The sequence below is a fragment of the Grammomys surdaster genome, unplaced genomic scaffold (assembly GCF_004785775.1).
Source record: "Grammomys surdaster isolate TR1022 unplaced genomic scaffold, NIH_TR_1.0 171, whole genome shotgun sequence".
In the NCBI taxonomy this organism is placed as follows: domain Eukaryota; kingdom Metazoa; phylum Chordata; class Mammalia; order Rodentia; family Muridae; genus Grammomys; species Grammomys surdaster.
Window position 1 is genome coordinate 1,135,545 of NW_021604619.1, and position 20,493 is coordinate 1,156,037.

Sequence of the window (20,493 nt, forward strand, 5' to 3'; positions counted from 1 at the left end):
GATACCAAGTATCCCAGGCAGAGTGTGGCATATAACTATTGATTGATTGATTGATTCTTTGGACAGCAGAGAAATACTTGAAATTTAGTTCAATTGAATAAAAAGAAAGTCATATGATACATTACCAAAATTCCTATCTTAGTCACAAATGCCTAACTCAGTATTCAATTAGTTCCAGGGCTGTTCAGCCACTGTGTGGAGTAGTATCATTTTTAGGAATGAAGAAATTTGGAGGGTCATACCTTACTTGCTGTTCCTATATAAAACTTTGGAATACATATAAAATAAAGTAATTAAATTACACATTTTTATTGAATGATACTGACTTAAGCTCTGGTGCTCCTGTGGATTTAAAAATTGAAGATTCCTATTTTCTAACAGTCTACAAGAGCCTTGAGAAGATACAACATATAATTAATCAGATATCTAAAATCATGTTCAGGGTTAAGGACACCCACATTCCTGGTCTGAATCTTTTCTTCAGACCAAGAATTGATCTACTTTCTTCGACTGTTTTATCAACCTACAAATATCCTTTCACTTAAAGTATGCATGTCAAGGAGTATTAAAACACATGGGAAAGTTCTTGGTCTACAGCATCTGACTTGTAGCCTGTCAGAGTTGACTCAGTGAGCCAACAAAAAATATGAATTACTGAGCATTATGATTATGCATATTCTCATATTATGCTACCTAGAAGAAGAGTTCAAGACAGAAGGGATGTTCAAGTGTTGTGGTAACTGACTCTGCTGTGCTCGTATAGGCAACACTCTCAGCACAGACCATCTGGGTATTTTTAAAATGTTCCATTCAACTGACTGGCTTTCCATAAATCAACTGAAGTAAGCCATTTTTAAAGAAAACTGGAACATGCCTATACCTATAGTATTTCTACACATATATAGTTGTGATAAAGCATCTGATGGTTTGTAAACATATGTAATCAATCTAGGTTGGTAGGATGACGAATAACTTTGCTTCTGGAGGCAGAATTCCAGTCCTTGTGTTTATTTAGACATAAAAGGAAAGGTGGAACGTGAAGAAAAATGGTGTAACAATGACACATGCAGTGGAAAGCGGTGATAGAGAAAGGTGTACATTTACCACGAGCAACTGTGAATGCAAGCTTTCAAGAGGCAGTTTTGAACAAGTCCTTAGCATAACACATGTACTGCTTAAGTCTCAAAGTCCTTCTGAATATGCTGATATGTAGACTCGTCACAAATTTGGGCTTCCCACCAGTTATTCTGAATATAGTACGAACAGTATCAATTTTATCCATATTTTAACCACCAAATAAATATGTTCCAATATCATGTATTTGTAAGTTTTAAATATACCATTGCATTTATTTACTTTCTAAATGGGTGCACATCTTTATCTCTCTGCTATTCCAGAAAATAGTATATTTTTCACCTTGCCTATATCCTATATTCATGTGTATTATGAAATATATTTCAACTTGTAATTTCAAATCATAGGCTAATATAGCTGGGAATTTTAGATGTCAATTATCAAACTGAACTAAACAAACTTATTCTTGGTTTCCTTTTCAAACTGGGCAACTTAGATTAGCTTCATAGTTTGATAATTATTGGTACATTTTACAAGTGTTCTAAACTAATAATGGTAGGAGAAACTACTTGCTAAATAAACATTTTATATTATATTTATATTACATTAAATCCTACTTTCTACTTTCTAATTTCCTACTTTCTAATTTTTATAATAGCACTCACGAGATATAACATGGAATTAAGCAGTAGTATTAGATTTTGGAATTTGCTGTCAAGTGTACTCGATTTCCAGGTATGGTCCCTTCTCCTATTAATTATTGATCTAGGAGTCAGTAAGCACAAAAGGTTCTCGGCTTCATGGCCAGGTTACAAACAACGAGCACCTTATGTATATATATGGGGTCATGACTGCATAAGGGAATTCCTAAATAATATATATAAAATAATTAGACCCTACAAGAATTAAATTACTGTTAAGGTATGTTTTTTTCTTTAGCAGTAATATAAAGAACAAAAGTGTGTAATTAGCACACATACTTCTACGTATACGTCACTTCCACTGGTGCATATCTTTAAGCAGAACATAAAAAATACCTTAGTAATCAATAAGAAAAATGATATAGAGATGTAAATCATTCATACCATAAATGATGTATCAAAACCATCTCTGAGATATTAAAATAGAAACCACAGCCAAATGAATTATCTGATTATTCAAGTATATAAAACCTTCCCAAATTATCAGAATCTTGATTTACATACATTAAGGTCCATTTTTTTGTTTAAAAATTTACTACATACATTTCACTACAAAATCAATTTTATGATAATTTAGTTCATGTCAATTTATAGTGCTTGACTTTTTAATAGAAACATTCTTCTCCTTGGGAGTCATTCCAGAGCCCCCTCCCTTCCAAGTTAAAGGATAAGCCATAAAGGACTTTGACATTTCTGAATTCTTTCCTAAACCAGGCTGGCTTTAAAAAGCAAACAAGCCCGGAGACAAACTTTAACATTTGCCACCAGGTAAGGACCTCATCTTGTAATGGGAGCATCCTGTGCTTCTGGGAGTTGGTGAATCTCGAGCTTCTCTGCTAGCAAACTAAAGCCCATGGCTACAAACTGTAAACTTACTCATTGCTTTCTTGGCAATAGTGTGTACCACCCATGTTTCTCCCTCCTTGTATTTAACTCACCATTGGGACCACATTTGCTGATGCAAAAATAGAGAGTGTTAAGAATGTTACCTCAAGTTAAACATGAATCAAAGAGAATAATGCTATCTGGAGCAAGAAAAAAAATCATGTGATCTCTGATCCCAAAGGTTTATAACACCATGGATGCAAGCAGTTCTAGATATAGATAGTAGTGGCTCAATTAAAACATGACATACAGGTTTAGACTTGGTTGTGGTAAGTTTTGCTTTTTAGTTGGGGTTTGTTTATTTCTCCTTTTCTTGCTTACTTCCTCGTGCCTTTCTTTCCTTTGTTCCTTTTGAGAAAGGGTCCTACTATGTAGCTCTGGCTAGCCTAGACCTTCCTATGCAGACTTGGTTGACCTCAAATTCACAGAGATCTGCTTGCCTCTGCCTCCCAAGTGTTGTGATTAAGGTCGAGAACAACCACATACAGTCACAGTTAAGATTTTCAAGAAAAGTTCATAAACATAGGTGGGTCCAGAATAGGATCAACAGCTATGAATTAGTAGTGGGTTCTTATTGAAGAAGTCTTAGATAAATGTGACCAAAACTTAAAAAAATGAAATAATTCTTAAATTGACAACAAAGTCAAAAGTTTATCTGAAACTTAATGGAAGTTTTTCAAGATAAAACATAGTGCAGGTTACTACTAAACCTATTAGGGCAATAACGGGGATGGGAAGACAGCCCCAGTTTTGAGAGACAGCCCCCTTTTCTATCTCAAACGGGTCTTAAACCAGCTGTGTAGTCTAGGCCGGCTTCAAACTCATCACACATCAGCTCTGGCCCATAAAGATCTTGTTTGACAGGCCTGGACCATTTCGCCTACCTAGCTGTTATCATAATCATCAAATATGAACAACATTTAAGAAGAGGAACACTAGGTAGTGTCCTGGACTCAAGGACGAAATAATGCAGGTTAGTGGGACATTTTAAATGTCTTGAGTGTCTAGACATCATTCAGAAATTTGGGTTCAGTTCTGGAGAAAGACAATCTGCCCTGGCTAACCCATAGGGAAGTGTGTCTTCACAGGCAGCAGAGCACTTGAACAAAATTTAAAGGACAACGTGAGTAGAAAAAAAAAAGGAAGGAGCATGGTGGAGATTTTTTGTTAATGAATAAGAAAGGCAAAGAAGCCTTCAGAAGAGGCTGTGTCTAACAGTCATTTAAGAGAAGCTCTTTATAGGGCAGAGATTCAAGTGACCGGAGAGCAGGCGCTGAAATAAGGTTTAACAGCAAAAGAGCCAACATAGCCCATGAAGGAACCTCTGGCACAGCAACTACATTGGGGTTAGGGGTATGCTTAAAAAATGCAAGCAGGAAGTAGAGAACACCTTTATGAGCCTACATACCCTCCCATCTCCCTGAGCATACTTGTCTCTGAGTATTTAAGACCCTGTTTTATTTCTACATCTGGCAAAGAAAAAGTTAAGAGCCATCAGAGTAACTGCCTCCCAATCAGGGAAGCAAGACAACTGGCCTTTCTTTATCTGACAAAAAGAATTACCTCTTATAAGCAAACCACAAATTGTATTAGTAGGAGTTAGTAGGGAAAATTCTTTAACCGTGGCCATCTTGCAATATATTTTTTTAATCTTTATTTCTGGAATCAAGACTACATGAAATAAAGAAGCATCTAACCTCATAGAACTCCCTTTACAAACAGCATTCCTATATACAGGACTCAGGGGACCAAAATGCTCGCAAGCCATGGCCGAAATGTCTAAGAAAGAGAGAACACTACTTATCACTCAAAAGACTGATGAAGTTGGCCGTAAGATAATTGGTTCCGTTCTGACAACTGTATCCCGTGTAAACGTCAATTGTAACTTGTTTTAAAATTAGGGAGGGTGCATAAGGAAATGGTTGGCATAACGAACCACAAGGCAGAGCAAAATGACTCAGAATCAATTAACTCTTGGACTGTAAAACAGCATTTGGGAAGGCTGTGGTAATAGCACTATCTTAAGAAAATGAAATTGAATTTTAGGAATATTTGGCAATTTTTCATTTCTCTCTCTCTCTCTCTCTCTCTCTCTCTCTCTCTCTCTCTGTGTGTGTGTGTGTGTGTGTGTGTGTGTGTTGGAAATTACTGTAGTAAGCCTTTTGGATCCTACATAGAGAACAGATACCACTTTATAAACTGCTGCAACTGTTAGGACCCAAATGACCTCACTAGGATGAGAATCACTGATGATACTAACCTCTTCCCATGTTTTAATGAACCATTTCTTTCTATTTAACATATAGAATTATAGGTTTTCCATTCACTTTCTCACTTTTTGTTCTGTATGATTAGCCTCCCTGAATATAAATTGCATATATGATGAGCCTTCTTGTATATAGGTTTAATACATTATTAGCCTGCTTGCATATAGGTTGTATATATGATTAGCCTTCTTGTGTATAGATTGACCTACTTTACTGGTATTTTTTGAGAGATTTAAAACAATGGATACACAAACCTGTGAATGTTGTGGCTTCAGTGTTTCAAGGCCACATACATGAGACTTGTGCTGTTCAATAAATCAGCCAGAAGAATGTGAAAATTCCAATCATGGTGTGTTATAAATAAAATATTCATGGCTTGCCATGCAAAGAGGAATACACGTCATTTTGCTCGCAACAATTACTGGCATGTCATGATGATACCTAATGATAGGTTGAAGTTTGTCTTGACTTTCTATCATGGTTTCTGAGAAATTTAAAAGCACACACATGGCTTTAACTGTATATTTTTTAAATCAGGGCGTACTCATCTAAATATTTTAAAAATTCAGGATACTGTCACAGTCAGAGCATTTCAGCCCCGATAATTCAACCTCTGTTTTAATATATCACAAAATATACTGATATGAAAAATGTTAAAGATTATTGATCTTTCTAATTATTTGTGGGATAGGATGATATCTGACAAAGTGAAATAGTAAGATCATTTCAGCCCCGGTTTCAGAATAGTGTACAGTCATTTTCACTAAAGCACTAAATATGACACTTGCAAGTCATATGATATAAATTAATTTCATTTTGCCAATTGTAAATTTTACTTCAATTTATAATTCAAAAAAACGTTTGTAGAATAATCTTCTGAAGATCTACTGTTTAATTCCAAGAAATAAACACCCTATAGGCTACAAAGATTACTAGGAAGGAAGCTTAAACACTTTCTGAAGAGGGTGACATTAGTACAGCCAGATATTTTTCTTTAGGGTTTGCAGAAGTAGTTTAAAAATTTCCTTTGAATGACATCTAACTTAAGAAAGACGGTAATTAAAACCAAGAATATCAGTTACAAATAAGTTTACAAGAATAGAAAGTTCTATAATAAGGAAATAATCATTTCATTTCCTTACAATTAGAAGAAAATATGATGCATTATTATTGACTGTATCTAGATTGGAATTAGTACTTAATAATTAATTATATGCAGCTTTAACAAAAATAATCTATGTATATACATGTTCTAGGTATTTATTTATTTGGAAAGTCTCAGGAAATTTTTTGATTTTTTTTTTTACAAAATATAATTTAACATAATTTATATAAAGAGTAGGTTAATTAAAAAGTGAAAAGGTAAATGGTTTATTTCAATAGAATTTCTATTTTGAGTTTACGGAAGATTATTGTAAGATCCATAAACCTTATTTATCTCTACAACTAATAGGGAACCGATCTCCACCCTTCAAATAACTCACTAACCCGTGGTCTTATCAGCATACTGAAGGCTCCTTGAGTCACAGAATCAAGACAACTGAACAGCAACAGAAAAACAAGCAGCAGCCGGGAGCAGTTACAAGTTACATCACGCCATTTGCAACAACATTCATAGAAATATGCGTATGTGTGCTTCACACTTAGGCACATACACATATCCCTACACAGATGTGTACTGCGGGAAGGAAATGCGGACAGCAAGAAGGCGGGCGTGAGTGGATAAGCCTGCGAGACCCACATGAAACAAAAACAAAGTAATTGAGAGAAAAAAAAGAAAGAAAGAAAAGATCACCGTACAAATGATAAGAAATTCAGAAAGTCTTTATTTTATACCTTTCTCGTTCTGGTGAATGCAAACTAGTATCTGGTCTCAAGCAGTTGGTACTAGCACTCCTAGCCCTGTCAAGAGAGGGCTGCAGTTCACTAGTGCATTACATCCAGTGGTAGAAGAGAAAGACAAAGGAAAGAAAGAAAGACCACGTTAGAGAGGAAAGCATAAAATAATGTTCTCGTTACACAAAATGTCGAATCACCGTGATTCAGTTCATAAGGGTGTGAGAGAGCCACAGGATGACGGTGTAAACTTTTGTTTAGAGACTAAACAAATATTATGCTTAAATTGCGTTGCATAATTTTTTTTTAAAGGAAAGAATCTCAGTCTAAAATATGACACTAAGTCACACCTACTTATGAAAACAAAACAAAACAAAGGAAACTGGATACAGGAAGCATTAAAAACAAAATGCCTAAAACTTCATTACCAAGGACAGATGCCACACCAAAACAAAATGAAGGACATCATAGGAGAAAGAACTGTACAGCTCCACTCTTCTGATTCACAACACTGGACAGGGAAAGTGGGCGGTACCACTTCCTGATGCTCTGGCCTAAGGGATAACTCATCCGAAATTCTCAGCATTCTTGACTTTTAACAAGCATGTTGAAGGGGAATGTCCTGTGTAGTCACTGATCTGGTCTTAGCGTGTGCAGGCAGGACTGTGCTTCACAAAATAAAGTCACACAAGTAAAACGAAATGAAATTAATCACCGTAATGACGATCGACGTGTAAAACAAGGAAATACTAAATGAACAGAACTCTAACTTCTGAATCCTATGTCATCGAGACAATTAGTCCAGAATGTACGTTTGTAATCAAATCAGTTTTAGATCGCTTTAATGAGGCACAGATTACTGGGCGTTAATTCAAAGTGTTAAGGTAAAGGACACAGAAGAATGTAACTTTTCTATTTTAGTGGCTGGGGTTGGGGCTGAGTCCAAGCAGAGCTTACTGCTATGGCTCTTACCTGCTGCTCCAATGATAGTTGTTCTGTAATAAAGGCATCTTGGGTGGTAATGTTTTAGAGTATCTAACAAGATCTCTGGAAACAGCAACCCAAACAAGCAGGAAAACAGAAAAACAGATATGAAATCAACTTTACTAAAACATTAAAAAAAAAAAGGGAGGCCTATCCGAAGCAAAGTAAAAGGATTCTTACTAGTGTTTTCAGAGGAGTCACGGTTATTATTTCCATGCAGGATAAGAGTTAATAATATATGGTCAGGTTATTCCATGTTACTCAAAATTAAAATTTAATCATCTTATCTGGGGAAACATCTGATAGGTTTGAGGAAGTATAAACCAATGGTTAGAGCAAAGCTAACACTAATACTAACCCCTGATTATACTTCCTCTAGGGGACAGAAATAAACTCAGATTTAAAACTGAAAATCCACTAATTCACATAATTTTGCAGTTAAAAACAAGACAAAAAGAAACCTTGAAGGAGGGAAATGATTAGAATTTAATGGCAGAAATAAGACCCAAATTTTCTGAGTTTGTATAAGATATAACACATAGCTGGAACTTCCTATAAAAGGCAGGATAAATCTAGTTAATTAATCTAGTTTTTTATATAATCTAATAGTGTTCTATACCTTTAATGACTAGTTACTAAAATGTATCATCTATTTCATAGCATAAAACATGAAGATCAAAGAAAGATGAACATTCCCAAGGCATTAAGTATTTAACAATCTCCAGGCATAATCAGGTTTATACTAATGCTCACATGAGAGAGAATCCTTTGAATCCTCGATTTAAGAAGGGTTTATATTTTCCAGTCACAGATAAAGAAAAACAACAGAGAAATAGAGTATTCGACCTTCATAAAATTCTCTTCTCTTTTTGTCTCCCAGCATGGGCAAAGACCTTTAATGTCAGGTTTCTATAAAAATTTTCAAAGGAATTGCTTCAAGAGTTGTTTTGTTTTGTTTTTCCAGGAATGTTCTAATAGGGATCTACACAAAATCAGAAACCAAATGGAAAACAGTAGAAAATCTACTGTGCTAACATCTTGGCTCTGCAAGATACTGATTGAAATTTGAAGGTTCATGTCAAAACTCTAAGCCTATTTTTTGTATCGACAGTATGGGAGAAATAGCATCAATTTGACAGGGTGCTATGAGGTGTAAATGGATAATGTTTATCAAGCATCCAGGTCACACTGAGGCAGGGACAGCATTTCGTTCCTACTACACCACCTGAGAAATTTTCCATGAAGGATGAAATTCATGATAAATAATTTGCCGGGAAATGATCAATATGAGATAGTTTTTTTTTAATTACATTAATTTAAAATATACATGGCAAGGGTTTTAATTTGCAGTATTAGATTTCTATTTAAGTTGCAAATTGCTATTAGTGTAATAGTTCAGATAATCAACTGTTAAATCTGTGAAATAAGACTACAGTCAATGTGGTATATTTTATTTTTAAAGAACCACTTAAGAATTTGGCCATAAAATATATATTGCTAATACATTTCCAAAATTTATATGAAATCAAACTATATTATATATCCATATAAATAGGAGATTACATGTGTGCATATCTTTACCCACATATAGATTAAAAGCTTTTATAAATATATGAGTATGAATACAGAAGATATTAAATATACATATATTTGAACTCATGCTTTTTCTGCTCTTAGATATTTAGTGGTGAGTATTAAGGGGTAGAGGAAAGTAAAAGTTTTGAAAATTCTGGAATAAAAAATAAATATAACAATGAAGTCGTAACTTTAAAAGCCACAGTTAGCAGTTTTACTAGGACCAACACTACCATTATAAAAATAATAATAAGTTGGCAGAGAAGTCAGCCATAACACTGGCTGTGCGTCTGTGCATTTGTCTGGGAATTCTGAAGTTCCTACATCTGTGAAGGTTGTCAATGGACTTAATCAGCATCAGATTTACATTTATCAATTTTCATATAATATTTTTGAAGTTGACTAATGACCCGAAGATATGCAAAATCAGTATGTTGATTCTATCTACTAAACAATAAGATATATGAAGTTTGGATTATTAGTGAAACTGTTCTACAGAAGAACTTATATAAAATAATATAGCTAGAAATATATCATATTTTTTGCAACCCCTGATACAAAATAAAGAAGAGAAGAGATGCTTCTTTCATTTAGACTACTGGTATGCATCTCAGGCACACATTAGATACATCTATAAATAGAAAAGCCATGTATGCATACGTTTTCTTTGTAGTGGCAGTCACAGAGACAAAAATAGGAGAAAACTTACAGAACTTGTAAAGAAATCACTGTTACTTAGAAACATCTGCTTTGATGAGCAGCTAAGTGGCATGGATAGTTTAGCATAATAAAATAAGGTAATTTTAAAATATTTATAACTTTTTATTTTTTCATCAATAGATAGGTAGAACTAACATGTCCTCATTTTTTTTTTGTTTTTTTTCTTTTTTTTGGTTTTTCGAGACAGGGTTTCTCTGTGTAGCCCTGGCTGTCCTGGAACTCACTCGGTAGACCAGGCTAGCCTCGAACTCAGATATCCGCCTGCCTCTGCCTCCCAAGTGCTGGGATTAAAGGCGTGCGCCACCACCGCCCGGCTCCTCATTTTTTTTAATGTGGCCCTATAAAATGAGCTCAATAATAACTAGTAGCTGGATAATTTTAGACGTCTAAATTTTAAGTCAATTTTGCTAGCCCTGTTGTGATCACATATTTGATAGGAACCACATGTCCCACAGGGACACAATGAATTCTGAGCTTATTCTACATTTCAGGGGTGACATTTGAGTTTCTTTCCTTTAGCTTTTTAACATTATCATATTATACTTGCAAGGGTCTTTGCTCCTTCAACTCACTTACAACTTCTTGACATAATGTTGACTTTAAATGACAGTAATGATTAGCTTGCTACAATCTATATACAACTAACCACTAAAACGTGATTTTCATCAGATTTGAAATCCAAGATACAAGTTTAACATATAGCCTCATGCTTTAAGACATGTCCTCATTCTCCCAACTCTAAGTGGTATTATACTGCTGTATGTCTTCATGGGAAAGTTTGTTTTGCCACATATCTGAACTGCTAGAATCAAGGTGTTTAAAGAACCTGAAGTTAAACCATGAAAACATGAACAGAAAACATTTTAATAAAAACAGACAGAACATAATGATAGCACGTTGCAAAAGGAAATATTTAAAAGGCTAAAGCAACATGACCACAATCATGACAAACAGTAAACCTGCCATGCACAGAAGATCAGAAACTTTGTGACTAGACAGGTCCTCGAGTCCACCTGTGGGTAGGGTGAGCTCCCAATGGGGCATTTGCAATCTGAACTGTATACACTAGTTCTTTGGGTTGATAGGCTTGAGAACATTTAGAATGAGACTCACCCAGGGTTTGGAGTTTTTGAATATACTGATGTCAAAGTAGTCTGCTTTATATTGGAAACATTACAATGTTTCCAAAAACCTTGCATCACCTCCACATGCAATAATGTAACTTTTTTTTAAATGGTTGAGGAGTTCTATGTGTAGCAATAGTACTACCAAAGGAGAGACGGAAGAGTAGGGGAATGGAAAGTGAGTCATTACACACAGTCACCAGAACCAAATCCTTGTATTTACCTGGTCATGTGTAGGCATTCTGCACTTCGTCCTCGTTTTGCTCTGGGCAGCATGAGAAGCTCACTGCACAGACAGGATGGGTGGTGAGTGAAACGGATAGGTCATGAGAAGGCATTAGATGACATGGTTTGTGCCAATGGTGTGCCAATGAGAACATGAAAAGGGAAGAAACCAGATTGTCTGCACTAGCATGTTTGCTTGAGGGGTTGAACAAAAAGAAACGTGACAGCATTTAAAAATTCAAACGATAAAGTACAAACATTATGGTCGAAGTCCTAACTGTGGCCAACTTACTACTTAGTGGTGCAAAACAATTTTATTAAATACAAAAAGGAACGAAACACAACTTTTCACCCCCCAAAAGGTATAGAAATATATTTCCAAGGACAGTCATTTCAATAATTAAAATGTAATAGTTTGACGTTTCAGATATTAAAATGGAAGCAAAATGGTTTTATTTCGTTTTTAGAAACTTAATGACATGATCATTTCATTGTCATTAGCAGCCACTGAGAATGTCATATTGGGTTTTTCCTAACTAGGATTTTTATTTGAAAATAAATATTATTCTATGGCTGAATTATTTTAATTAGATTGATCACCTTGGCCACTGTAGCCCTTTGCTTACTGTCACTTCCCTATATTCACTGGGGCTCAGATGAACTTTGGCGATGCAGGGCTCATTCACTCATTCAGCTGGGCAGTATGGAATACTATTTCTTTGACCAAGTCTGTCCCCAGTACCTAATGGGATTCACACTCGAAGGCAATGGCAGCACTTTACATAGAAACAGAAGATGCTCAGGTTGGACTCTGTGTCCTTGAGTCCATTACATCCGCCATTCAACACGACCTTCCTTTCTCTATGCCTCCATGAACTTACCCCCCACTTCCAAAGGCCAGAAGAGAACATTCCAATCAACTTTAACTCAGTCCCTGCACTATGTTTAGGCTGATCCAATACACCCCTGTGGAATCTCTGACAAGAATGTCTGTGGTCCTGAGGAAAAAGGTGTTTATTATATAGATTCCTATTAACGACTTCCATGAAATATCTGTTCATCAGTAAACATATCTAATAATTGACACATCCATAAAATGATCTATCAATATATTTTGCATTTCACAGACATCCATGAGAAGACACTAGATAAAAAGTGGTATAGAACAAAAACATCATTGAAGTTTTCACAGAGTCTGCAGTAGAAACAACCTTTCAGATGACCATTACCAAAAGCATTTTAATTATATCTACAATGTATTTTTTAATTACAAGAACAACCTTCCAAACACGTGACCTATGGAGGAAAATATTTAAAAATTGCTCACGTAGCCTTTCTTATTTCAAAATCTAAGTCAATGAAACTTTATAAATAAGTAGCCTTATTTATAAGTGACTTAAAACTGCAAATATTGCTAAAACCTTGACTGAGTATCTACGAGAGTTGCAAATGTGTGAGAAATGGAAGCCGTGGGAGAGAAGTTGTTTTGAATGATGGTGTAGTTTAACTCATTTATATATTGTATTGCAACATTTGTATATATTAAAACACAACACAGGAGGACTGTCATAGTGAAATTCTACTTGGGCAAAGTACCTGTCTGGCTCTGATGAATACTGACTTTCCACATGTCTGGATCTGTGATCGGCCGGGCTTCGGGAGGCATCATGGTGTCGGGTTGGAGAACGTGACCTTCGTGTTGGATGAATTTCATCTAAGCTCCTAAAATGGGTCACAAAACTTCATTTGACAAAGCCTGTGGTTCTCCTCAAACAATCAACAAAGTAAGAGGAAATGGACAGACTATAACTGGCTACCATGTGCCCTGGGTTAAAGGTGGTGATATCACACCCAGTCCAATGAAATAAGAGATCATATTCTCATTTTTGTCTGTTTCATCTTTACAACACTGTTTTGTATCTATGTAAAGAAGAACTATGATTTTCATCAGCACAATTACAGCTCCAAAAGTATGTTCAAATTCAGATGAAATAGCACACACACACACACACACACACACACACACACACACACAGAGAGAGAGAGAGAGAGAAAGAGAGAGAGAGAAAGAGAGAGAGAGAGAACAGAGAGAGGACACAGAGAGGGGGAGAAGGGGTATCTTTCAGCACTTAAACTGCTTCAAAGAGATAATATTAAATTTCTTTAAAATATATTCTCATTTCAGGAAACTGTTATTGTTTAATTTTTGCTTCCCCAGCCCCCATTCAACCCCTCCAGCCCCTCCTCCTCAGGCCGAGCTTTTGGAATGCCTGTTGGGAAAGTAAGGGCTCTGGTAACTAATGACAAACGGCTTCTAACCATCATTTCAATGCAGCTGCTGATTTATAATAAAATGCACGATGATTTAAGAAAAAAAAAACAAGTTCTCTCACGAGCACTAAGCCTGATCCAGACCTACCTCTGTAATGGCACATTTGGTAAACGTGAGCGAGGCCTTCCCTGATCATCGCCACGATGAGGAGACACGGAACGTGAGCGGTGATGCGTAGTTCTTTGCTGCTCTGGCACTGTTAACGTGGTTGCTTTACTCTCTCTAGCACTAGCTCTATAACCCACTGACAAGAGCATACAGATAAAACTTGTTAGTGCTTTTTACGACAGGAACGGAACACAGAAATGATGAAATTATATCAAAGCAGCCATCGACCTGCTAATGTTAGGTGCCATGCAATCTGTATAGCTTTATCACCCGAAGCTTTACGTATATAGACAGAAAGTGTAAGGTAAAACATGCATCAAAACACGTTACAGTTAGACTCAAAGCTACCATGGAGATAGTAAACACTGACAGAACGGTCTATGCCTCAGACATTGGGATGAGTTGGGGCACAATTTTAATATCAACAATGGATGAGTTAGTGGCTTCTCAGCAACATCAACAAAGCAGCGAGAGAATTAGAGTTAATACACAAGTCAATGATTTGAAATCTGATGTCTCTTTTAATTCAATTAGTTTGAACCATTGTCTCTTTTGTGTGCTGTTTACATGCACGCATGCGCGTTCGTGTGCGCATGTGCGTGCGCATGCGTTTATGCAGCTTCTCTACGCATGATTATGTGTGTGTATGTAGAGGCCAGAGGTCATCATTAAGGCTCTTCCTTTAATCATGTTCCACATTTTGGAGAAAAGGTCTTTCATGGATTCTGGAGATCATCTATTCTGTTTAGCTACCTGGCCAGTGAATTCCACGGATCCTCCTGTCTTTACTTCTACAGCATTAGGTTCACAAGCACATGCCTCCATAACTGCCTCGGATTATGCTGCACACTTTACTGACTTAGTCATCACTCAGTTCCCGAATTTTTCTTCTCCAGGAGAAATCATTTAATTGTTGTACCAATGTACTCCTTACTAAGTATTCTGGCCATTTTAATTGAAAATGAAAACATCCCACATGCGTTTAAATGAACAAAGAATAGTAGCTAACTTCACTATAGCAAATATGGATTGTGACTTTTGCAAGCAATAAATACAAATTTCAGTGATAAGTAGTGTGTGAGTGGAAGTCATGGTGATAATGAAACAGGAGAATTAACACTGTGAAGTCATCAAATCTATACAGAACATCTAAAACTATCCCTCCAGTGGCTTCAGGAGACATTATTAAAGGGAAATGGTTAACACAACTGCACAGAGTCACCAGTTGTAACAGGTTTGGAATAAAAATGTGGGTGTGTGGGTGTCCTTTCTGCTTATATTTAGATTAAAAAAAGTCATCTAAAATCCATAATAAGTGCTCACAGTTTTAAAGTGGGGTATTTATGCCTTTATGATGCTCATTAATTTTCATCAGTGCAAGAAAAGAAGACAACATTGTGTGGTTAAGGAAATGGAACTTCCATTTACAACTGCCTAAAAATTACATGAATCATGGAGACATTTCTCAGCTGGAAAGCTGAAACCATGTTTTGTTTTGCTTATATTTCTTTTTTTTTATTTCTTACTGACTTTAAAACTACGCCATCAAACACCACTTGCAAAAGCAAGTTGATAATTAGCCACCAGCTTGGTTGGCATGACTGTACCATCTGTCAGCAAATTTAAGGCATAGAGGATATCTTTAAGAAAGAGGAACTGGACAATATTCAGATGAAAAGAGCTCACTTCCTTTAACAGCCTGAAATGACCCTAAGATGACAATATAACCTTAATGGTATAACTTAAAAATATATATTTTCATTTATAGTCTTTTATCAAACAATAGTGATTACACTTATTCTGAGTGTGTTGTGGAAAAGGTCTTTTTTTCAACAAAAAACTTACTAATGAATTAGCAAGTAATGAATTGACTTCATATTTTAAAAAGGGACAAACATGGGACTGGAGAGATGGCTCAGTGGGTAAGAGCACTGACTGCTCTTTCAGAGGTCCTGAGTTCAAATCCCAGCAACCACATGGTGGCTCACAACCATCTGTAATGGGATCGGATGCCCTCTTCTGGTGTGTCTGAAGAGAGTGACAGTGTACTCATATACATGAAATGAATAAATAAATCTTAAAAAAAAGAAAGGGACAATCGTATCAATAACTGAAACCGATGTTTAAATCATTTAAATTTAAATGGCATCAATTATGTAAAATTATGGAACATCAATATTTAATTAAGAGTATGACAATCTCAAAATTTCAGTGATGGTCAAGGTATGTAAATTGGGTCTTTATAATTATTACAAAAACAAATAGTGATGTTGTGTTTTAAAAGAACATGTAACTTTTATTGAGTTATTTGTATTATGTAGCTCAAAGATTTGCATTATATATTTAAATATTTGTGTTCAAGAAAGGACTTTAGGAAAAAAACAAGTACTATCCTAAAGCTTTATAGAGCCTAAGTGCTTTTAGTAAATTTCTCTTAGGAGTCATAAAACAACTTGTGACTTATATGGAGAGTATACCAAAGGTAATGTACACAATTTTAGTGAATCAGAGTTACTACTATGTGCTGTGCATGCTGTAACAGTCAAAATTTTAAAATCTGACTTTATATTAAGTAATCATATGTCTGTATCTATTCATATGAATGATCAACTATATCATTACTATTTATAGTTTTATTTTAATTATATTATAGTTGCAATCATTATATAAATATAAAATATACACATTAATATTTATCTGTTACTGTTTATATTTTTGATTTTTTGACTTTCTAGATTTTATCATTATTGACAGCATGCAATCTGGCTTAAGTCATGAGTTGAAAGGATCAGTTCTTTAACTTTCATCTACTTTTTTTTTAATTTGTTAAGTTATACATTGGAGATTTTAATTTTTATTTCTTGAACTTAGTGAGATGCTCCAAAACAGCAATTAGCCTGTGGGTTTCATTTTTCTTCAGCAGTTAAAACTAACTGGTTAATATAACCACAGGAGTGAGGAACGTTCTACAACAACCAAGTCTCATACTTCCTCATTACTGGTGTATTTAATAACTACCACAACATGTAAGCATTGGTTTTTGTATAATAAAGATGTTATGTTTCATTCATCATACACTAGAAAGACTAAATTAGTAGAAAATAAAGCTATGTTTATAATTCAGAGTTTCATAAGTGATGCCCAAGCAATACTCTCATGAGCAGTGGGTCCATAAGCCATGTTGACTACTCAGAGACAGAGAAGCTCACCACTTAAATAAATGCTTTTAGTTGGCTATTCATTCATCCTCTAATGTCTCATTTAAAAAGAAAAAGAAAAAGTTTTCATACAACATGAGAAACACCCATAGTAGTAATGTTAAGGCTGACCAATCCCAATAATTATTTGATTACTTTCTTAGCACCAATAGTCTCATCCCAATTGATTTAAATATGAAAAAAGATTTACAGTCATAATCATTTTAAGCAATTCAATTTCATTAAATTTTGTAATTGTATAGTGTATGAGAAAGTCTGTTAAGAATATGTGTAACTAGTATGATCCCTTAAAAATAAAAACAGCAAATAGAAAATATTATCCATTACTATACAGAATTCCTGCTCATAATCTAAGCTAGTCCACAGTACTGTTAGATAATAGTATTTGGACATTTTATACATAAGTACTTTCTTTGCATGACAGATAACAAATATGTAATTTTAAAAAATCCTCTGTATTTTTTAATCTTATTTTAAATGAAGTTCATCCTCCCAACATGCCTGAACTCTCTCATAATGCTGATTCTATACATTTTAATGAAACCAATCTCCTTAAAATAAGAGCGTTCTCTGAAACGCAGGCATCACATAAAGGAAGGGCTCACATGCCAATATTGCTCCAATGACTGCCTGTAATTAGTCACATTTATATATTCTGGAATGCCTATTTTCATTTTCCGTTGAAGGTTTATTTCTCCTCTACTAGTTAAACAAGGGGAATCAAAAAGGACTGACAGAGAAAAGTGTTTCTTGATCTTATGCACTCTTCTGGCAACTCATGAAAAAAAAAAAAACGTAAATCCAAACTTTCAAATGTCACAAAATGTTGCCAACTTATACATAGACAAGACATATACGTCAAAGAAATGTTGACTCTTTTGAGAGCATTGTTTTACTTCAAGACATATACACACAGTAGGTATAGCTAGTGAGCACGTCACAGAAGCACTAAAAGCTACAGCCATGCCGCATGCAATTTTAAGCCCTGCCATGCACCTTTCTCAGTATATTCCATGGAAGGCTATGGTATTTTGAGAAATAGGGGGTGGAGGAGGAAAATCATAGAGATACAATATAAAACACAAGAGAATGGAATTGGATGTAGTAAGATTAACAGCATCCTTTCAAAATGACATCCCACATTCTCACTAATGCTCAGAGCACTGTGAAATAGTGGTTTTTGTTTCATCTAACTTAGGCAAACTTCTAACGGAGAACCCGACTGTAACAAGTAACTAGGGGGGTGAATTCAGAGATGCCGGTCCATTTTAGACATTAACAATTTGAGACACAAGTCACCATGGAATAACATAACGCTGATGTTTCTACACTAAAGACCTCCAGTTCAGTGACCTGAAGAAGCCTGGAGGTGGGCAGCGGAAACAAGCAGAGACAGTGGGCGGAGCCAGACAGTGGGCGGAGCCATGCCTTTCACCACGCACCTGGAGGCACTACGCCAATACCATCATCAACCTCATAATCTGAGATGTCACTATCACTGATTCGCTGAGATCCTGCACAACAGTAAGGCAAACAGATACCTCTGTGTGTCTACTCAGTTTACAACATGCAAAGGACATAGTTGAACAAGAATAATTCATAGTAAGCACGGGTCTAGTTTTTCTAGAAACACGTTTGTTTCAAAAGAATAATACTTTTTTTTTTAACAGAATTTCCTCCCATACACAATTACACTGAAGGACACTGATGGGATAAAATGTTACTTATATCCTTCCTCATTTGATTTTATATGCTTTTTCATTTTAAATGGTACTCTGAAAGCAGAGAGTGAAGTACCTACAATTCATCCTGCATGGAAGAGGATAAGTTCAAAGACCAACCTCGCCAGGCAGCCATCTGGCAAGCTCAGGATGCTTAAAAAGCATTCAAGCCCATTATTAAAATATATGTTTATTAGCCATAATATTTATGAATATTAATTTTGAGGATATTATCAACCTGGGAAACAGTGACGTAGAATATTCAGTGAAAAGCCAAAAACTTGAATCCAGATTACCAAAACAATGCTCCTAAGTTTCATCTATTGGATCACATATTTACTGATAACTCAAAAATTATTACAGAGGAAAGGAATGTCCTAATGACCACACAGATAACAATAAACTTATACCATCCTGGTTTAAAATATATATTTCCAATCAAAAGACTAAAATACCCTAACAAAATGATAAAGCATCCACATATATAGCAGCCCTTTAATAAAGAGAGAAATCATTCCACCAGTCAGCCCATCGATCACTCAAGCAATGGGCAAGGGATGTCACTGAGAGAATATTAGCGTTCATCCATTACTCTTCTATAGCACATATATTATTTTACTATGAAATATTAAAAAAAAAGGTTGGCCGAGTCTCTTTTACAGAGATAGACAATTTTTCTACAATAAAAGCAGCTGAAAAATAGATATGTTTTGAGCAGCAATCTTTAGGTAGAACAAGGCAACATAATTATTCTCTGCTAAACTCAATTGAACTGAACCTACTTTGTAGCTTTTTGCTGGAGCTTTCTGCATGAATATGCCGCCTGGGCATGAACGGTGATGGCTGAGGCAGAGGTAGTGAAGATTCATCATGTGTCTGGAGTTTATACCAATGGGGTTCATCATCTAAAAGCGCCGTTTCCAACTCTATGAGGATCTGAAACGGTATTTCTCGAATGAAACACAACAGGAAAGTACCCACGGCTAACAGGTATGGCAAAAGCCACAGTGGGACATGTTCATTTGACACTTTATACATCACCTCTCCGAGAAATTCACTCTCTTCGTCCTGTACTCTCGGCTGGTCCCACACGGTAATTTCTAACATTCGCTCTCGAAAATCTCTACGATGTACGTGTGAGTAGACAAATGTTTGATTCCATTTTGGCTCTAGAAGTTTCTTTACCGTTTTGGTTCTCCTTTTACTTTTGTCGCTGAAACGTAAAAATGTGTCCTCAATGAGCAAGGGAGAAACTGTGGACATGCTGCCCTCTACTGCGGTCATGTGTGATTTCAATCAGTGTTTCTACCCTTTGTCCTTCCTTTCCTCAATTTAAGGTTATTCTCTAACAACTTTACACACACATATTGGATTCTGTTTACTATCCCTCCCCTTTCATTTCATCCCATTCCCTATGAACCTTCCATCCAACTGCCTCCAGGTCTTTTCTTGAGATTCATAGCTTTTTATGATATAATGTCATTGTTTAACTGCAGCTTCCTGTGGGTCCTAGTGGACAGAAAACTGAAGGGGAAAACTCCCAGAATAACTGTGACAGATAGTTTATCCATGAGGAGGATCCCTGAACTCCTCCCCATCCATATCTGGCTGCTGAAGGTCCTCTGCTCTGTGGTGTGTGTGTGTGTGTATGTGTGTGTGTGCATTTTGTATGTTTGTGTGTATGTGTGTGTTTGGGGTGTGTTTGTATATGTTGTATGTGTAT

At 35.7% G+C, this 20,493-nt stretch overlaps 1 protein-coding gene across 35 annotated transcripts in view; it reads right to left on the reverse strand.

The window, feature by feature from the left end:
- Nucleotides 1-20,493, reverse strand: part of Rims1 (regulating synaptic membrane exocytosis 1) — a 481,904-nt gene that overhangs the window by 124,461 nt on the left and 336,950 nt on the right. For 19 of the 35 annotated variants that reach the window (XM_028767193.1, XM_028767197.1, XM_028767196.1 and 16 more), the window contains 7 exons: nt 19,812-19,983; nt 19,553-19,706; nt 18,492-18,563; nt 13,811-13,967; nt 12,988-13,113; nt 11,390-11,452; nt 6,764-6,853 (listed from right to left, as the gene is read on the reverse strand). In XM_028767193.1, coding sequence (XP_028623026.1) covers nt 6,764-6,853; nt 11,390-11,452; nt 12,988-13,113; nt 13,811-13,967; nt 18,492-18,563; nt 19,553-19,706; nt 19,812-19,983 — 834 coding nt within the window. Of the gene's footprint in view, nt 1-6,763; nt 6,854-7,735; nt 7,811-11,389; nt 11,453-12,987; nt 13,114-13,810; nt 13,968-18,491; nt 18,564-19,552; nt 19,707-19,811; nt 19,984-20,493 lie in introns of all 35 variants that reach the window. The other 16 variants (XM_028767198.1, XM_028767227.1, XM_028767218.1 and 13 more) reach the window with 4 other exon arrangements.